At 51.2% G+C, this 20,722-nt stretch overlaps 1 protein-coding gene across 3 annotated transcripts; it reads right to left on the reverse strand.

The window, feature by feature from the left end:
* Window positions 1–3,603: 3,603 nt before the first annotated feature.
* Window positions 3,604–20,695, reverse strand: P3H1 (prolyl 3-hydroxylase 1). Of its 3 annotated transcripts, none has more exons than XM_036892980.2 (15): window positions 20,178–20,695; window positions 17,364–17,516; window positions 16,040–16,229; window positions 15,693–15,824; window positions 14,624–14,763; window positions 10,339–10,428; window positions 9,987–10,039; window positions 9,705–9,826; window positions 8,002–8,129; window positions 7,743–7,838; window positions 7,182–7,332; window positions 5,383–5,500; window positions 4,910–4,985; window positions 4,489–4,629; window positions 3,604–4,088 (listed from the first exon to the last, which is right to left on the reverse strand). In XM_036892980.2, the coding sequence occupies exons 1-15, from the start codon at window positions 20,637–20,639 to the stop codon at window positions 3,933–3,935; spliced, it is 2,208 nt and encodes a 735-aa protein (XP_036748875.1). In that variant the 5' UTR covers window positions 20,640–20,695; the 3' UTR covers window positions 3,604–3,932. The 3 variants fall into 3 exon arrangements, with proteins under 3 accessions (XP_036748875.1, XP_036748877.1, XP_036748876.1); XM_036892982.2 differs by lacking the exon at window positions 20,178–20,695 and adding an exon at window positions 19,661–19,774; XM_036892981.2 differs by having other exon boundaries at window positions 3,904–4,159.
* Window positions 20,696–20,722: the final 27 nt, after the last annotated feature.

Below are 20,722 nucleotides of genomic sequence, written 5' to 3' on the forward strand. Positions count from 1 at the left end.
ACCACCCCCAGCAGCCCCCTGCAGGCCAGTGGCTCCCACGCATGAGCAGAGGGCAGGGTGGCTTAGGGTCCCACCCAGCCTCCATTAAGAGCTAATTAGAAATTGCCCTTGGGTGTCACACTTCACTATTTAAAAAGTGCTTTCACACACAAGCAGCTTGGGATTCTAGCTTTGCTCCCACTGAAAAGCTGTGTGCCATTAGGAAGTCTCTAAGCTTCTCTGGCCCTCAGCTGAATAAGAGGGGTAGTATCACTTGCCCTGAATGGCTTATGAGAATTTACGAGGATCGAATAATGGGTGAGAAATGCTTTTGGAAAACGTAACATGTCTGAAGAAATGTGGCTAAGGAAAGCTCTGTTCCAAAAGGACTCCCTCCTGGGCGGGCCTTCCCCTGTGCCCGTCATCCTGGGTGTGGGCAGAGTGCCTGAGGCTGGAGACACACTGCCACATGCTGCCTGGCAGTGCCTGGCCAAAGCGGTGCTCAGGAGGCATGTGTTGGTCATGGACTGCTTGGTATGAGGATTAAATGTGTTTGCCTCCCTCCCAGTGAAATACTGCAGCCCTTTCCCCTGTCCTCTCCTACTGCCCGCTGGGAGGTCTGATTCAGCTGGTTGCCACCCAGCCCATTCTCTGCAGCCATCCCTGAAACACTGGAGGCTCAGGAGGTGGAGCTGGTCCTACTCCCCTGCAACTCAGGGTCTGACTTTCCTATGGAACTACAGGCTCAAAAGGAGAGGACCTGCCTCAGGCCACACAGCTAGAAAGCAGTGCAGCCAGCACTGTGACCACCCCTGGCTGTCCTGCCTGCCCAGCAGGGGTCAAGCGCCCTGATTTGAGATTCTGTAATGCTCTTTGTGCACTTCCATTCACAGCATGTGGCATGTTGCCTCTTTCTTGGGGACTGCAAGCACCTCGAGGCCCTACTACCAGCCTTATTTTTGTATCCCAGGACTAACCAGGGAGGTGTCCTCTTCTCCCTGATCCCAAGCGCTCTGGAGCTGGAGACTGACATGTTCCACCCGAATCGCCTTTGATGTTCCCTTGGAGCCCTCCCTGCATCTCCAGCAAACTTCCCCCATGGCTGACACATCCTTGTAAATGCATTGCAAACACGGGCCAAGCCATCACGGCCGCACCTTGGCCCGGACCCTGCCATCACCTCCTGCTTCTGGGATGACTCACCCACCCTATTTACATACCTCGTCCTGGTTCTGTCGCCATTGAAAACATATGCAATTTCATGACCTAAGCTGAGACTGTCTGCCATCTCTATATGATTAGCATACATTGCAATTGTAAAGGTCATCTTCCTTGATGTGGAAACTTCTGGAAGACCAGAATCAGGCTGATAGTGTTTTCTGTAATGCGTATCTACTATATCTACATCATGCCAGGTGCTTTTTGAGCATTCCCTTATTAACACGCTCAGCTGTCCTGCGAAGTGAAGACTGTAATCCCGTATTACTGGTGAGGAATCACACTCGGAGATCATGCAACCCCAGATGGTGGAAGCAAGACTCCTGCCAGCTGAGCATGTGGGTGAAGCTCACGTTCTTCCCATCAATGCGGCCTCTCCCTGTATGGTGAGTGGGTCACCCAGTGGGGCACAGTGCCTAAAGGAGTAGTGAGTGCCCCATGCTGCTGACGGATTGGATGGTATGAGAAAAGGAACATCAGGGATTCCAGCCTCAGCAGCTGGGAACATGGAGCCATGCTTCCTGAGACTGGCAAGATGGCAGGAGGGACGGTGAGGGGCGTGGAAACCAGCAGTGTGGTTTCCACACTGAGGAACCTGTGAGGCATCTGAGCAGAGATATCAAGTAGGCAGTCAGGGATTGAGCGTGGAGTTCAGGGAGAGGTGGTGGTAGGGGTGGCAACTTGGGGGGCCATCACTGGCACACGGGTAGTGCTCACAGCCAGGAGACTGAGGTCAGTGTGGCAGAGGAAGAGTCAGAAGACTGAGCCTAGCTGGGGCAACGGGGGCCCGGAGGACAGTGGGAACCAAGCGGACAGCGGGGCGGTGTGAGCAGAGGAACCGAGAGGGATGGTTCTGGAAGCTGAGGAAAGCATCTCACGAAGGAGGGCGTAAGCAGTGCTGTCAGATACTACTGAGAGGTTGGACAAGATGAGGACCAAGAATCCGCTTTTGGATTAGGCAACCTGGAGATCGTGAGAACTCTGGCAAGAGATGTTTTGGTGAGGCGGTGTGGACAAAGGACAGGCCGGTGCGATACAAGTGAGAAGGGAGGGAAAAGTGGTGATGGCGGGTACAGACCATGCTACTCAGGAGTGTGGCTCTGCGTGGGGACAGAAAGACTGAGCTGGAGGGGATGCGGAGTGAAGGAACAGCTGCTTCCTAAGCTGGAAGACAGCTCCACACATAAAACCACGCTGCTGGTTTCCATGCCCCTCACCGTCCCTCCTGTCATCTTGCCATTCTCAGGAAGCGTGGCTCCATCTTCCCAGCTGCTGAGGCTGGAATCCTTAATGTTCCTTTTTTTCATACCATCCAATCCATCAGCAATTCCTGTTGGTTCTACTTTTAAAAACGACCCAGAACTTAACCTTTTCCACTACCTTCACTGCCTGTGCCTGGCCCACCACCTTCGTCTCCCTTGGGGGCTGCTGCCGCCACCTGCGCCCTGCTCTGCCTGGCCCCATTCCTGCCCCACGGCCCATTCTCCACATACATTCTCCACTGAGGCCTTTAGAATTTCAGTCGGATGCCTCACTCCTGTGTTCAAAACCCTGCCAGGGCTCCTGCCTCATGTGGCAAAGGCGAGTAGTCTCAGAGGCCGCGGCCCCCGAGACTGACCTCCGTGGCTGCTCCCCTGCACTCTGTACTGCCCCGGCGGCCGCCTTACTGCTCCCACTGCCTCAGGGTCTGACTTGCCTCCTTTTCTACCCCAGAGGATTTCACACACTCACTTATCCACTGTCTGCCCTACTACAACGTAAGCTCTGTGAGGCCAGGGCTTGTGTTGCTACCATTTCTCCAGGCCAGGCACTGCGCTGGTGCTCAAGACATAAATACCTGTTGATTGCATAAATGAGCACTCAGAGTTCAGGTTCCCAAACCATCGGCCCACCCATCTCAAAGCCCAGGAGAAGCAATGGGCTGGTGGCCAGAGGAGCTGCAGCTCCTGTTCTGCCTGCTCTCTGTCTGCTAGAGGTATGTGTTGTTCTGCACACAGAGGCCCTGAGGTGTGGGGGCTCTGAAGCCAGAGGGTGGAGCAGGATGCATGTGGCCGATGCGGCAGAAACACGCCAGAATGCTGCTTACCTGCTGCTAGCTGCCGAGGGGGATGAATCATAATCCTTACCATTCATGCGCAGCACTCCTGTTTACAGTGCTGCCAGATCCGATGTTCAGCGTAGGCCCCACAACTGCCCGGGAGGCGGGCAGAGTGAGGACTGCAGTCCCTAATATACAGATGACAACCCCGAGGTCCCCAAGGCTAAGTGTCCAGCCTGAGGCTGCACAGAAAGTAGTTGAGCAGGGTGCTGAGTCAGGGCTTCTTGCACCAAGCCCTGAGCAATCTGTATCAAGTGAGAACTCTGGGTCAGGTGGGCCTGTTTTTCCTCTCTGAACAAACTACTGAGTAAAAAAACATGAATCATTTATTCTTTGGTTGTCTACACAGACACTTAAATACTGTAGTGTTGTCACGCGGCTGCCTGTGCAGGGCCCCAGGGGTGGCTCTGGGCCTGTGTCCTGAGCCCTCACCCAAGTCCAGAGGGGAGAGGGTCATCCTGCCATGTCCACTCTGAGAGCAGTAGCACCGTGCAGAGGGCTGTGGGCAAGGTCCCCTCAGCTGAGCAGCAGATGCAGGTTCTCTTCTGCTCCACAGCCCGGGGCTGGCCAGTCCAGGGTGCAGGCCAGGGGTCCTCCTGGTGGGTCAGGTCACCTGCCCACAGTGAGCTGGACACTGTCAGAGCTCATCCTTGTGCCCTGATGTGCTGCCAGACAGAGGCTCCTCTCCCGGTTGTGTGGGGACCTCTTGGCCTTCCTGGGGCTGCTCCTGGGGGAGGACTATCTCTTCTGGGCTGAAGAGCATCTTCACTAGGTCGTCTGCCTGCACCCTGTCCTGCAAGGACAAGCCCTTGCCTATTGAGAGGCCTTCAGAGCAGGCACTCACCTTCTCGCGGATGCTGCTTCCTGGAGAACAAGGCTCTTCCTCAATGGGCTCTGAGCTGCTCTCCTTCCCGGGAGGCCCTGCTCTCTGGGCACAGACAGCTGAGGTGGTGCCCAACCAGGGAACCAAGGACCAGTCTCATTCCCCATCTCGTCCCCACACCTGGAACCCCAATTACAAGTAAGGCAGAAGGGCGAGGAGGCCGAGGCCACGTGAGCCTGGTGACACAGTGCTGGAGCCATGAGGCTCTCTGGCTCCCGTGCCCAGTGCTCCCCTCCGTTCATGTCTCAGCCGTGGGCCACGGGAAGGGAAAGGGGGGGACGGAACTAGCGCCCCGCACTGGCGCTCTCACCCGCTCGCTGTGTCGGGCGTCCAAGGTGAACCACAGGGCGATGGCACAGCGCTGCCCCCTGGTGACGGCCTTCACTCCGTGCGGGTTTTCCGTGCCCGAAGAGAAGCCCACCGCCCTTCCACACTGGGGCTGCACCTCTGCCTGAAGGGGACACAGAGCAAGTACTTGGGACAGAGACTGTAACCCGCCTTCAGAAAAGGCGTGGGGTCATGAGGGCCCAGGACAGCGGGTGGTTCCTTAGCCTGGCTTCCCAAAGACCAGCGCTGATGAGAAAGGTGACCGGTCAGACAAGCAAGTGACACATCTCAAAGCCCTGTGGTGTGGGGAGGGGAGCCCTGGTGGCCACCAGGAGGACCAAGGGCCACCCTGCCCTCTGCACCGTGAGGGCTTGTCTCCCAGGGACAGGGGCAAAGGCGCTCACCGTCACGGTCTTAGCATCTAGCTCAGTGAAATAGAAGTCTCCTCCATCGAAGTCTCCGTTTAGATAGAGAATGGCGCTGGGAAAGGCAGACGGCATCTCGGCTCAGACCTCCTCTTCCCCCTCCCCAGACCCACAGCCCCAGTGCCATCATCGCCAAGTGCTCTTGACTGGCAGCTGGAGGGGGCCTTTCACAGAAGAAAGTTGCTCGCAGGTCACACAAGCATGAGCCCCCACCTTCCAGCCGCACTTGCTCCCCCCAGAGACTCTGCCACATCCTCCTCTGGGGCACTTCTGTACCACCTCTGTGGTCCACTGTCCTGCTGGTCCCACTGCACTGTACTGCTTCCCCTTTTGTCTGACTTCCTGTGCAGAAGGTCTGGGGATAAGGGACTGGACTCTGGGGACAGTTGGCCCCAAACCTCTGTGTGTGTGTGCTGGGGGAGGGGCAAGGGGCGCCCCGGAAGAGCTGGCACCTGTAGTCCCGGAAAGTGTAGGCAGGGGGCTCCTTGATGCACACGAGGGCCTCCGCGTTCAGGATGCAGTTGTCCACGTGGACAGGGTGGCTACTGTCCTTCCTCTCAGCCTGTGCCTCTGGGGTCAAGGTAACACGTTAGCACTGGGGCACCTCAGACGACAGCTCTCCTGTTGACATGGCGGGGGGGCTTCCCAAAATGCATCTGGGTCTGTGGGAATGGGCAATGAACTGGGGGATCTCTGGCTAAGCCATCAGCCTAGGGGTCAGGATTAATCTGCAGGCCTGGGAAGGTTCTTAGAGGGATGAGCATGTGCAGCAAGCAGGGCTGTGAGGTTCCAACCAAGGGCAGACCCTGGGATGAAGGATGTAGCCCCGGCTTCCCAGCTAGAATTCACAAAAGAGGGTAAATCCCCAAGGAAGTGAAAACAAGGGGTCAGAAGGTCAGTGGGATGCAGGCAGAGTACAGTGAGACCCAACATACCAGCAGGAGTAAAGGTGAGGATGGCATGAAGGGCAAATAAGGAGTTAGCTGCAGCAGGGCCTGGGGTGGGGTGGGTGGGGAAGTCAAGTAGGATGAATGTCACACAAGAGGGCAGACAGGGCTTGCTGTAAAATGCCAGGCACACCAATGTGCATGACACTGAATGCATCGTCCCCCACCACAAACTCCTGCGCACCTGAGCGGCTGGGGACACCAAGCCACAGTAGAGCCCTCCCGTCTGTCGCCACTTGTTCAGCCAATGAGCAGGACCGGTCCCTCTGCGTGCACCTCCCTCATGTCTTTTTGCTGTCCGCTCCCATTGCCACTTGCTGAGTTTAGGCCTTTGTTTTCACCCACCGAGGTCACTGCTGACCAGCTTCCCTTCCTCTGGTTTGCTCCTCACTCTCTGAATCTCTTCACACACCTTGGCAAAACTGATCTTGCAAACACACAGGCCTCACCAAGTCCTTCCTGCTTGATAACTCACCCTGGCTTCCCATCCCCGCACCTTGAGGCGCTGTGACCTGTATCAGTTGTGTGTCTGACATACTCCTTTGGGTGTGCCCAGATTTGACAGAACTCCAAATGTTCTGAGGGAGAGGAAAGCCCTCTAATCTCCTCCCCCTGTTAGGGCCAGAGACTGAAGGTTAAGGCATGACAGATCCCGCCGCAGGCCATGTGTGATTCCTGGGATGACTGTACCTCATCCCTCCTCAGAAAAGCGCGAGAGCAAGTGAGAGAGGGAGAGTGAACAAGGAATAACCTCTAATATGTTCTGACTGGGAAAATAAGTAGATCTCTTACAACTCTGGTATTTAACAATTAGTGACAGAGAGCTGGCAACACAGCTCATGACTGTTGTTGAGAACCACTGGCCTGCAGGATGAAAAACAAACTCCTGAACGTGGCCCTCCATGTTGTGGCCTCTGAGGCCCTCATACCAGCTGTATGCAATTGCTCCCCTCTTTAAACTTACTCTCCAGAAACGGTACCTTTCTTAGCTCCCCCAGCTACCAGGCTGCTCAGTGCCGCCATTCCTCTGCACGTGCTCTTCTCTCTGGTGGGAACATCCTCCCATCACCCCATGCACTCCACAACTCGTATTCATCCTGCACACTGTCAGCATCTCCTGAGAAGCCCTCTGGACTCCTTGGGTGGACTAACTGTAACTTCCTCCGCTGCTCTTATCTGTTGTGTTGGTTCCCTGACAAGGGTGAACAGGACCGTATCCTGTTCTCTTCCGTGTTCACAGCATCCGGCCAATGCCCGGGCACAGCATGTGCGGCAGTGAAAGCTGCGGGGCGGAGGAGGCCCACCTTCAATCGCAGTGCGGCACACCAGGTGGGAGTAGGAGAAGTACAGGGGGGCGTCCAGGCGGAAGTAGGACTCCATGACGCGCCGCACCTTCTCCGTCACATTGTAGTACAGGTGGGCGCTCTGCAGAGGAACTTTCCCTTCCTGTCCCAGCTGCCAAGGAGACAGACTAGGGGTCAGCTGCCCCGAATGCCCCTCTGTGGGCCGACAGAGACCCCTGAGGGACCGGGCCCCATCTTCAACCCCCCGCCAAAGGTGCAGTCTGTCCCCCTGCAAACACACCTACTATATTATTATTAGTTCCCTTTATGATCCTGCTCAGAAGTACAGCCATTCTTCAGAAACACTCCCACAGCTTCGGGTGTCTGTCTTGTCCAGCTTACCTCATTTTAATTACACTCGGTCTAACAGCCGGGATTCAGAGCTTAACCTCACTCAACGTAGTTTATCCTCCGCCCCGTGCAGCTGGAATGCTGACAGGCAGGCAGACACCGAGCTCCCCGGAGGCCCGAGCTCCCCCTCACCCCATCCCCATGCTCTAGAATGCTGAGCCTTGATTCTACCTTGAGGGCTTTGAAGACAGTGACGCCATAGAACTTCTCGCTGGGGGTGTGTGGGGAGGTTTGACCCCGGTAGCCGTCTCCTGAAGTTGCTGCTGCCTACAAGGTCCCCAGAACAGGTGGAGTTAGCTGGGGCAGCTGAGGGCCTGAGGAGAGCGGCCAACTGCCTGCAGCAAGGGGCAGGCCAACACTCAGCACCTAAGAGGCCTTAGGATGGGGGCCTGGGCCTCGGGGGAAGGTGCGGCCACGAGGCTGCCCTTACGTTGGTCAGTCTCTGCAGCTCCAGGCACTCATCGTCAGAGATGACGCCGTCCATCACCACCCGCTGGGAACCATTCAAGACTCTGGAGTTCATGGTGAGACTGATACCTTCGTAGAGCAGGGGGCCACCTGCAAAGCAAAGATAAGACTGGGCTAAAGCCAGCAGCAGTTCTGTCCACTCTCCGTCGGAGAGGAAAAGAAATGCTGTTGTTCCCTGTCCTCCCGTTCTCCCAAAGGTAGGAGGTCCAGAGGACAGAACCTGCAGCTGAGAGGACAGGAGGGCCAAGTCCTGGTCCGAGCCCCACTCCCAAACGGTTGCTGGCTTTTGAGCCTCCACCTACTGCTCACTTACTAGCTGTGTGACCATGGCAAGTTATTTATCCTCCCTGAGCTTTAATTTTCTCTTCTGAAAAACAGCATCTACCTCCAAAGTTTGATGCCTGTTTGATGTGAAGAAAAATGAGCTTAGCACAATGCTTGGCATATAGTAAATGCTCAAAATTTTAGCTACTATCATATCATCGTCACCACGTTTCAAATGACGATCTCACAGTCTGCCCTCCCCACCTCCCACGCAGTTATGAGAATCCAGAGAAACAACAGGGCGAGAACTCTCTGAAAACAAAGGAATGCTGAACAAATTCTTTTTTACATGCCCATCTTGTTAAATTAACTACTGTTAATTTTAGCACCTGTACTGTGAAGGCCAACCTGTCTCTTCTATTTCTCATGGTGTCTCTCTGCTGGGGACATACCAGCAACTCAATTCAACTCCACCTATTTACTGAGGCCTGCGTGTGTGCTGGGCACCGTGCTAGGCCAGGTGAGGGATGAAGCCCTGAAGACAGCGCCTGTTCCCGTGATCAGGTGGGACGGACCCTGCGGAAGTACACAAAGTGCCTCAGCCGTGCAGGAGAGGGGCAGGGGGGCTCCAACCAGCCAGGAGATTAAGAAAGGCTTTGTAGGGTGCACCTGGGCCACTGTGGTGGGCAGAGATGGTGGGCAGCATATTAGGAGCAGGGATAAGCATGCACAAAGAATTGTGGGCAGACAGAGGCTCAGGGAACGGGGTCCCCCCTGTGGACAAGGAGAAGGCATGAACAGTGGAGATGCACAGCATGGGGGTAAAGGGCAGGCCAGGAGGGTGGGTCAGGGTCCCCATGTTGGAAGAGTGATCTTGCCATCATGTGGGAAGGGGCACGGACAGCCTGGAAGGGGAAAGGTGAGCACAGAAGAGATGCCAGGGTGGGAAGCAGGCCCGAGGCAATGGGGGCACAGAAAAGGCTGGGGAAAGAGATGAGAAACACAGAAGATTCATACTCAGTGGGTCCCCCTGGCTGGGTGGAGGGACAGGCCATGGGGGAAGAGGACCAAAGGAGCCCTCAAGGGTTTGAGGCTTGGTATCAGGATGGATGATGGAGGCAGGGAGAAAACAGCTTGGAAGTGGCAAGAGTTTTGTCCTGTAAATATGGACCTTAAGTGAACTAAACTAGTGTGACTGTGACTCAGGGGTCCTATTTCTTAACCAACACTAGTTCCCAGGGCTCTTCCAAGGTGGAAGTCCTAGTGGCAAGTTAGGAAGGACACTGAGGCCAGGATACGCTCTGACCCATGTGGGCTCAACCCCGAGGCTGGCCCACAGTGAGCCTGGTGCCGCCCAGCTGATGGGACAGCTGCAGGCCAGCCCGAGCTCTGCCCTCTCACCTTCCCGGGTCAGCCTGCTCACATCCAGTGACTCCTTGGTCTTCTCCTCCACAAGGGTCTCAATCTCCTTCATGAGGTCTCCAATCTCCTGGGAGATGCGGGCAGCTGTTTCTCGTTCTGACCTGTGAGCATGGCCACTCTTAGGACTGTATTCCGGGGCAGCCCGGCCCACCCAGTCTGGACCTGCCCACCCCGTGCTGGACGTCATGTCTGCCCAGGCTCAGGAAGCCTCAAGTGCTTCATCGGACCCATCTGATCTCGCAGTGTCTTCAAGGTCCTCACTTTTGTTTCTCTTGCAATCTCTTGGGAATCACCTCTGCTGGAGTCCATGAATCCTAAAGGCAAATCAGGGCAAGTTAACACTGTAGGGTGACCTACTTAATCTTCCGGGTCTTGGCACTTAGACTAGGGCATATAGGAGAATCTTACCTTATCGCCTGTTCCTCTCTGGAGATAAAGCAAGAGGTCTCCCAACTGAAGTCACTCCAGCTGCCTAGGATGCCCCTTTATCTTTCTCTCTCATCCAAGGGTTTCACGGATCCCACATTTGGCTCAACCCCCTAATAGTTTTCTCTCCAGAGTCACACAGCTTTCCACCACCCCCATCTCCACCTGGCCCTGTGCCCTGGCTTACCGGATCAACAAAGGGAATGCCAAAGACGTCGTAAGCGAAGAAAAGCAGCCCTTTCTCCAGCAGGCTCCGCTGTCGGTACTCCTGGGCACGCTGAGGACACAGAGTGGACGGGTCGCCCTGTACTCAGCGCCATCTGCTAGCTCCTGAGGTGCCCCACCAGCATGCTGAACTGTTACTCCTAGTGAGACCTGAGACTCCTCTTCCAGGTCACTGGCCTGTCTGTTCCCTGGTTTTGGATAAAGGTCTCACTTCTGTGCTCAAAATTTCCTTTTGCCTGGCACGAGCAGTACCTCTGAGAGGGGCATAACCAGGTTTCTCTTGAAGAGGAAAAGCTCCCTTCCTCCCCCTTTCACCCCTCATTAATCTCTGAGGCAGAAAATCTGATGATTCTCAGAGACATGACACTGTGCCTCAAAGGAGAGTTCCTTCTTGATTTCTACAGTTCAATACTCCCTCCTAGGAGACCTAGGTGTACGGCGACTCATGCATTATCCACTTAATCTGTACAGCTACCTTTGAGGTTGATACTGTTACTCTCATTTTATAGAGGAAGACACTAAGGTGCCGAGAGGATATGTGACTTAAGGTGACACTACAGGAAACGGTAGAGCAGGGACCTACCCAAAGCCAGGACTTTCCAATCCTAAAGTCCATGTGCTTTTATCATCCACCTGCCTCCCTCAGACTCTGAGCAGCCTGTATGCCTCTTGGAGATGGGCAGCTGCCACAAGAGCAACTGGGTCTGGTTTTCCCCACACTTGCTCACAGGTAGGGCTTACCCAGGGCAGGGAAACTAAGTACCTTCCAGGGTCACATCTTTCCCTATGTGCTTGCTAGTCTCCAAGCAGCAGAAGGAAGAAAAAGAGAGAAGGCACCATTAGTTGAGATAAAAGATGTGGGTGGTAAGGGAAATGTTAAAGTCATCAATGAGTCCTATATTGTCCATTATATTTACCCAAGAGGAAGATGGAAATTTTCTCCAAAGGACTTTAAATGATCAGCCTCCTTCACCAAGTGCAGACACCCAGCTAAGTATATTCTCTCATTTAACCCTCTCTGTGAGGCTGATACGAAGCAAATCCCACTTCTACTGTTTACTCATTCAACACTGACTTAGTGAGTATGAGCAACGTGTCAGGAACTGTTTCGGCACCAAGATAAAGCAGGGAAACAGATCCCAGTCACTGCTACCAGCCATAAGTCACTGTGCAGCTAACTCATCTCTTGGAGCCTAAAGGTCCTCCTCTCTAAAATGCAGAGAACTGTGCCCACCTCCCAGGGAAGCTGTGAGGATTAAATGAGATGATGGGTGTAAACGCCCCAGCGCAGTGCTTAGCCTGAGGCAGGGCTCAACAAATGCTACTTCATTTCCAGAAGGGGAGTTCCTGTTAAAAATGGAAGATTGACCACATGGGTTTATCTTCCCTCTCTGCTCCAGGCTCACTAATATGACCAAAAAGGAGGGTTGGGGGGAAAGGTCTTAACCCAGCGAGGCAGAGACTGAAGTGCTGTCTCAAATCTAGATGGTCACCATCTAGTGGCCAAAGAGGACAACTACAAGGTAACTGGTCACAGGGGAGGGGATGGCAAGAGATTATTTCTATTGGAAACTCCCAGGATTCCAGAGCTAGAAAGGAACAACCCTGGCTTTTCCCTTCAGGGTAGGTTGGTGACCCCACCTCCCTTGGTTGCTATGAGAATCAAATGAAATAAAAGCTATGGAAGAATTTTGTAACCTATAAAATGCTACACACATTTGAAGGGGGTGGTTATGTAAATGCCACCACAACCAGAAAGGGCGGCCACATCACTGGCCTGCTTCTTCCAGGGAACAGGGTTAAAATTAGCCATCCTGGGTGGGAGCATAGGCAGGCAGAAGACCCGTGAAAAAAGCATTCTGTGCTGCTGTGTGTCTCTGAGCTATGCAGATAGCACCATACCTGCATCTCCCAAGCTGTGGCTTGGTGCCTAATTAGCTGGCAAGAGGAGGGAAGTCCCTCTCCCTGTCACATTCTGCCATTTCTACCTCATTGCTCCACCTAAGCAGCTCCCATCTTACAGCCATTGCTTTGCTCAGGCTTTGCAGCTCCCCCTTGGACTGGCATGGCCAAAACAGCCTGATTGGAACCCTACTTCCAGCCCCTTCCTGTTTGGAGTGCAGAACCATCACATCCTGCATCCATCCCGTCAGGACCCTTTGGGAGCCCACATTGCCTGCACTATGGAACAGAGTCCAAGGTCCTGGCGTGGTACCCAAGGTCCTTCAAAACCTGAGCCTTCCAGACCTCATCTCCTGTTACTCACTCCCCAGTACCAATGTCTATTTATATGGACAAGTGTCCAGGTTGTTTTCACATGCTGTTTTCCCTCTAACAGACCCTCCTCTGCCTCATTCGACTACTGAAGGCTTTTAAAACCAAATGCCAACACCACTCCCTCTTTGACACCTTCCCTGACTTGCCAATCAGCTGATTACTTCTCCTCCATGCTTCCACTATAGCTGTACATCGTCTAATAGTATTCTATACATCTACTACAGTATTCTATAAATTTTGGATTATATACCTTTCTGTATCATCAGAGTCTAAGGTGTATTTTAGAAAGCATTCAAAAAGACATTAAAGTAATACACATACAGCGAAAAGAAATCCATAAAGTATTGACAAATAGAAATGTTCAGGTCTTCCTCCCCACTCCTAACCCATAGGCCTCAGGAGTAATATTACAACTTAAAAATACATATATATATTATTTAAAAAACATAAATAGGATATAATACACAGTTCTATAATTTTTCTTTACCTAAAATCATATCATGGAGACAGTTTCATATGTTGCAAAGCAATCTACTCATGCAATACAACATTTGTCTTACATGTTGCTGAATGAATGTACCATAACTCATTTAACCAGGCCCCAAATCGATGGCATGGAGCTCGGTTCTGGTTTGTTGCTTTTAGCAGCAATGTTCCGAGGTACATCCATGCAAGTTTACCTTTCATATTTGTGCAACCCAGCTCTGGGGCAAATCCCTGGCAGTAGAGTTGCTTAAATGAACAGTTCGATGTACAGTCCCATGCCTGCTCAGCCCTACATTTGTCCAATATATTCGTTGCATAAACAAATGAGTGGCCTCTAGAATAACTGTACCTATTACCATTATCTTTTTTGACGAAATGAAAAACTGGTCCAAAGTTACAGCTACTTTTACACATAATGCAGACAAGGTTTGGGAGAGGCCAGCAGGACACCACTGATCGAGGGCCACAGTGAGTACCCACCCTGTTCTGGGAGGTGGCTGAGGTCAGAGGTGAGGAAACTGGCCACCTGCCACTGTGTTCCATCAGCAAGACCTCATGATGCTACCTGTACACATGCATCTCACCTGTTGGCTTATAGAGTGCATTTATACTAGCTCACCTGGCCCTTACACTCATGGTGAAGAGCAAGAACAATAATCCCATTTCACAGAAGGAGAAACTGAGATTCAGAGGAGCAGTGCAGCATGCCTCAGATCTCACATGACATGCCAAAGATCATACAACCATAAGTAGAATGGCCTGGACTTGAGCCCAGACTAGTGACTTCAAATCCACCTCATTGTTCTGGGCTCAAGAAGAGGTCTAGGGTCTGGATAAGGCATACGTACACAAATCAAGGTCCACAGCATGAAATTTCATTTAGTTAAAAACAGAACTTTTCATGTTTTTAATTACAAAAATAATACCCACTCACTGAAGGAAATTTAGAAGATAAAAATGAGCAAAATATAAAAATCACTCATGTTCCGCCACCTAGAATTAACCACTGTTAACACTTTAGCACACTGTATGTTTATTATTTCTCTCCTTGTTTTGGTGTGAAATGGGAATAATGTCGAAAGAGGGCGAGGTCAGACAATGGCAGAAAGAAGGGACAGGGAGGAAAATGGAGACAAGACAGGTGAGTGAAAAAAAATCAGCATGAAGGGCAAAATGACATCTTAGACAAATGGTGTCAAGGCTCAAGGTCGGGGTCAATAAGGGGAGGAATGTGCCTGCCTTGCAGCCCTGCTTTTCTTTTCCAGCTCCAAGAGCGGACTTGTGTCAGAGAAGGCCCCGGCATACTCCCATGCCTGCTGGGGCCGCTTGTTCTGCCAGTGCCCAACGTGGCAGGGAGCTCACACCAGCCCAGGCCCTGCCCCCGCGCCCCACCCACCAAGCAGTGCCAGCTCTCCCTCCCCTGCCCGCTCTCTGTCCTCCCGTCTGGGCTGTGGCAGCTGCCCTAACCCTTGCCAGGCTCTCACCTCATGGGGGCCAATGGCTCTGGCTTGTTCTTCTCCCAGCATGGCTGTATAGTAGGCCAGATTCTGGTTCATCACCTCATCATCAGGGAAGAAGAGGAGGTAGGTCTTGGCACACTCTACAGCCTGTGTATAATTCCCAACTGTGAAGCAAAAAACAAAAAAACAAAAAAACAAAAAAACGTCTGAGGAGAAAGGGTCTAATCCTGGCACCAGGAATCACTAGTGTTCAATGTCAGCACAGCTCAAGGAATGATGACATAGTGACAAGGCCCTGCTGACTTGGGGGAGACATTGCAGAAGAGTTAGAATAGATGGTGTATAAACATAGGCTATAAAATTGATTTTAAGGCATTCAAGTGTCCTCAGGGCTGCCTACTATTGAAAAGAACTAGAATCCTCTGTGTGCCCACATCTTCAAAAACTTGCAAATAATTCAGATACCGGCCTCAATATTAAACCAGTTTCAGGAATAGTCCCACCTCCCCACCATCTTTTCTCTAGGGATTTTCAGGAGATTGCAGGGGGAAGGGAGAAGATCACAGTAGCAGATGGCCTCTGTGGCAGGCCAATCCTTGTTCGCATGTGTTAGTCTTCTCAACTCAACTACCCTCAAACACCTTAACCTCTTGAATATGCAGTAATGCTTAGCATACAGTAGGGACTCAGCCAAGACCTGCTGACTTGCTGTGTTCTCCCACCAAAAGCACTGGTGAGCTAGGGGGAAGGGCCGGCAAATGTCCTGTGAGCTGGCTTAAATAGTAGTACTTACTCCCTTGCCTTTGCTGTGACTTAACTTAGATGCAAAATGAGATTATAAAAGTTGCAGAACAGACGAGAGAGAGAGGGCCTAGAGTGTCCCTCTCCCACCTCTTTGGGTTGCTGGTACCAGGTTCTGGGGCCAGCAGCTTATAATGAATTGCCAACGGGTCAATCACATGGCCTCCCAGGGGCCTCCCAGAGCCATAGGGAGAAGCCGAATGTACTGAAGAAGCAGTGCCCATGAGCCCTCCCTACCTTGCTTTTGGCTTCTTACTCAGATGCAGCAGAGAAAGAAAAAAGTAGGCCTTACTGTTATAGTAGGCAAACTGCAGATAATTATAATGAGATGGGAGGAAGTCTTCAAAGGGCTTCTCTCTACTTGGGTGGGAAGCAAGCTCGGTGACACAGTTCTGTTTACAGCTGAGGACCTGGATGTAATGGTCTGAAAGGCATCAAAGAGGAGGAAAAACCATAAGGTCAATCTTCGGGATTCAAATTTCAGTGAATCTGGACTAATTCAAGCAGGAGGAATTCTCCATCGGAGCCCCAAGTTTAAGAAGTTTAGGAATGAGGCTGAAGACACTGTGTCTGCCTTATCACGACACTGCCTTAGAGCCCAGGCAGACCTGGCTGAGGGCCAGGCTCTGGGCCGCTCACCTGTGATGGCCTGGAAGAGGTCAGCGTTGTACTCGAGGTAGTTGTAGCCATCATAGTCATAGGGCCCCTCGCAGAGTGCTCGGCACTCCTCGTCTGCCACAAAGTACCCTCGCAGTGCTGCCTCCAGGTGGGGTACGGCCTCCATAGGCTGCTCCTCCGAGTACAGCCGCACTCCCAGCCGAAACTCGTGCTACTGGAGGAAGAAGTGCTCAAACACGGGCCACAGACAACCCACGACCGCTCTCCTTGCCCACGGCCACCTTCACCCGGCTCCTCATTCCCTGCTCGTGTCAGTTCAGGGATGGAAAGGGCGGTTGCTACATAATGAAGGCCTTTTGTAAATGGTCTTCACGTGTTTCCTTTTGAAATTTAAAAACATTTTCGATCTAGATGAAAGATATATGGGAGTTCATAGTAATTTTCTTGCACTTTCTATAAGTCTAAAAGTTTTCAAAATAAAAACAAAATAATTTATTTTTCAAATAGTTCAGAAAGTTTTCAAAATAAAATTTTATTGAAAAGAACTTTTATGGCCTCTGGTGATGATGGCAATCATGTCAGCAATAAGGGGGGATTGGGCTGCTGCAGCTGACGGTGGACTTTGGTTTACTATCGGTGGGAACGGCTCCCATTCTCAGGAATACTATTTTCATTTCACAGAACTACCAAAAAAGCCCACCCCACTTTGTGTATAGTTGTATAACATATTAGCTATATGCAGTTTACTTTTAAAAATCATTCTGATATGTTTCTAAAACCTCTATTTCTAAACTATTAAAACTTAAAGAGAAGAAAATAAGCTCTTTATAAAAATGCTTTACACCACCAGGCGGTATTTCCTACGGCACATGGACTTTTCTTGTTAAACAAAGAGAATCAGAACATTAAGGAGCACTGTACCACTTATGTCAGTGAAAAGCGGAAACCTACATGACCAAAAACATGGGACTGGTGAATTTAAATGATTATATATAAATGGACTATCATGCAGTCATTTCCAATTCTGTTTCAAAGAACATCTGAAGACACCAGAAAAGGCTCATGATAAAATGTCAGTTCAAAAAGGATGATGAAAAATACACACACAATACGACAGCAAATCAGGTTAAAAAATTAAGATATAGATGACGTTTAAAATAGGCCAAAATATCAACACTGGTTTTTCTTAAGGTGGCAGGAATACAGCTAATTTCTTTCTGTTTTACAGTTATCTGCATTTTTCTAATGTTGTACAATGAACATACATTACTCCTGTTATCAGAAAACAACCCTAGTAAATTTCATTCAATAAAAAGAGAGATAGAAGGGGTTAAAGTTTTTTCACCATATGGGGTTTGGCCTCGAGATCCCTGAAGTCGACCTCCTTCACCCCAGACATGGTTTGGTAATAGTCTAGGTTCTGGCGCATCTCCATGTGCTCAGGATTGCCCACGAAGAAGGTGTGTGCTGCTGCCACGGCTTTCTCCAACTTGTTTATCTAGGAATGAAGAACAAGAACATAGTTCTCACATGCTAACTTTGAAGGTTTGTGTCCAAACATGTAGTCCACAGTAAACAGGAAATCCCAGCTTCCTGAGCCTTCCATTCAGTGTGCTTCCATCCCTGCCAGCCCCAGAAAACACACCTATTGCAGGAACGACAAACCAGAAATTAGGAGCTCAGAGCCCTGGGCAAATTTTCAACTATTTCTCCAATCAGCCTTAGAGTTCTCCAAATTACAGGAGGTAATCCTTCAACAGTATAAACATTCTATTTAAAAACAAAAGTTATATTGTAGGGAGAATGCAACGGAAGACTGACTGACCAAATAATATATTCTCAAGATTCAGATGCAGCAACTGAGCTGTAAAAAGTCCAAGGCTTTAAGGATTTAGGGGTAGAGGAGAAAGAGCAGTTAACAATTACCCTGTGCCTAAGAATTTCCCTAAAACATTTTTTTTTGCATAAAATAAAATCAAATGTTTTTGACACATTCAAGGAAAAGGTGGTTGGCTGAAAAATCCTAAGGCCCTATATCAAATCCAGACATAGCATTTTCTGACTCAGAGCCCAGGGCTCATGAGGTTAAAACAAGTAGATATACAGAAATCTTGAGATGAAAATAATGTGCTATGGGTCACAGTAACGCCCACAGCAACAGACTCCAGCATATCAATGTTACACAGGTTCATATGTAGAATCCAAAATAAATCTCTGATGACTTAATAATTAACTTACATGGGCTTTGGTGTAGGACAAACCAGTGACAAATCTGGGTTTACTCACTTGCTGGGGATTTAGACAAACTACATGAAGTTTACTCCCTAAACTCAGTTCCCTAATCTGTCAGCTGGAGATAGCACTCACCATCTCACAGGATTGTTGGGAAGGTTAATGAGGTGATATATATGCAGCTTCTAACACATGGTGCTAGGCATGGCATATATGAAGCACTCAGTAAGCTTTAGCTGGTATTATCAATATGCTAAGAATTTTTTTCTCTCTTCTTGTCATCCATACTTGTAAATGCACCCAAAACAAGAAGTCAGTCATCCCTGGCTCTGATCTGAAAATAACAAGGTGACCCAAGGTCAACGAACCCCATCTCTGTACCTGTTTCTTAACTGTACAGTTAGAAATTCTCTTGTCTGTCCCTTTAATAGAGTTACTCTCCCTCCCCTATCTTCCAGCCTTGCTCTTGTCTTTCTCTGCTTCTTCCATCTGCTCACTCCTCCCTCCACCCTCAGTCCTTTTCTCCCTGAGCACTGAGGCACCTCATTTCCTTCTCTCACGCTGACAATCACACTCCCCTCCTAACCTGCCACCACTTTCTCCTTCTTCCAAAACTTACCTTCACACGGCTTCCAGAATTAGCATTCCAAAAACCTGATTTGGATGATGGCTCCCTGAAGCCTGCAGATCTCTCTTCCCAGTATGGCCTCACTCTGACTGGAATGGCTATCCTTCCTTTCCGTAGTAATACTTAGAACTGGCTTCAAATATCACCACTCTTTCAAGTCTCTCTAATTTCTCTGAGACAAAGCTAGATCCTCCTTTGTGCTCCCACAGCCTTTAGGAGCCTTTACTTTAGTGATTCTTAATAGTGAAGCAAGACAAAACAAAAAGTAAAATCAAGCATTTTCATTACCTGTACAAGAACTGGAATGTAGTAGGTATTCAATAAATGTTTATCAATAAATTTTAGAAAGTGCTGTTAAGTGGCATGACCAAAGACACAGCCCAATTATTTTGGTTTCAAGTCCAATACTCTTCCGAGTAACTAGGAGGAATGGAGCAGAACTGTGTAAGCAAAATGCTCACAGAGAGGTGGAAATCTGAGGTCCGCAAGATTATCTAAGTCTCTTTTTAGACTGAATTGAAGGTCTGTTAAATTATGGATGTAATAGATGTACAGCACAGACTTCTTCTTTTGCCTCCACTAAAATGGGCTAATAACAGCACCTAACTTATAGGATATTGTCTGAATCTGGGCAATTGAATCAATACACACAAAGTACTTAAAACAGTGCCTGGAAATGCATGCTGAGTATGGTTACACCACCACCACCACGACCACCATCACCACGCAGGAGCTCTCCAAATCTATACTAAAGTCACTCTGAAATTCCTAAAAATACTCACTTTCTTTGGAAACCTGAGAATAACCAGAGGGTCTCCCACAGGGAGGGGCCGGGCAGCCCCTGCTGGCGACGTGGCAACCTCTCCGCCGGAGAGTTGCTGCACGCGGGCAGCAGGAAAAGCATCACTGAGAAACGGACCGGAAGGAAGATACTGTAGAAAGGTCCTGGCCTCTCATTCGGACACTGACAATAAGATCAGGATGAGAGACCCAAGCTGCCCCTTTATTCCCCCTAGCCCCACCACCACCACCACCACCCGGGGACACATCGCCAAGTTTTGCTTGGTCTGTGCCTTAACCCCAGGCTAGACCTCGGGTTACCATCCGTCTGCCTGTGCAAACCGCGCGAGGCAGTTCTCCCGACAGGGTCCGGGTTCTTCCTGAGCCCTGGGAGAGCCTCCCGGCCAGGAGGCCACCCTCCCTCTCCGCGGACACTTCCCTGACTTTCGAAGTTCCCCCGGGTTGCCTGCAACCACACCCAGCAATTCCTGGCCGCCTGGGCCCCGGGCAGGTCTGTACCTTGAAGTAGGCGACCTGCAGGTAGTTGTAGGGGCTCCGCTTTCGGAACTCCAATTCCAGCTCCTCGCTGAGCGAGTGGGCAGCTGGCGGCCCGAGGCAGCGGCGCAAGCAGGCGGCGCGCCGCAGGAGGCCCCCGAAGAAGCGCAGGTCGTACAGGGCGGCACCCGAAGCCTGAGCCAGGCTCGGGGGCGAGTTGGGGTCCAGCTCCCAGGGGAGGTCGGCGGCGCACCGGGTGCGGCAGCGCAGGCGGAGGGCGCGCAGGGCGGCCCGCGACCGCAGCGCCCGCTCCATGCTCAGTACCACCCCGGCCCAGTCCCCGCGCGCGTAGGCCGCGGTCCCCTCTGCGAAGAGCAGGTCAGGCGCCGCTATGTCCCATCCCGCCTCGGTCTCGACCTCGGCCCGGCAAGCAGCGGCGGCGACGGCCAGCTGTATGGTGAGTAGCCTCAACGCGCGTGCGGCCATGGCCTCCCCAGACCTAACGGGATCGCTCGCCACCCGCCACCGAGGCCGGAGTCCCACCCCCGGGAAGCCCCGCCCCGCCCCGC

The sequence above is a fragment of the Manis pentadactyla genome, chromosome 4 (genome assembly GCF_030020395.1).
Source record: "Manis pentadactyla isolate mManPen7 chromosome 4, mManPen7.hap1, whole genome shotgun sequence".
Taxonomy (NCBI): domain Eukaryota; kingdom Metazoa; phylum Chordata; class Mammalia; order Pholidota; family Manidae; genus Manis; species Manis pentadactyla.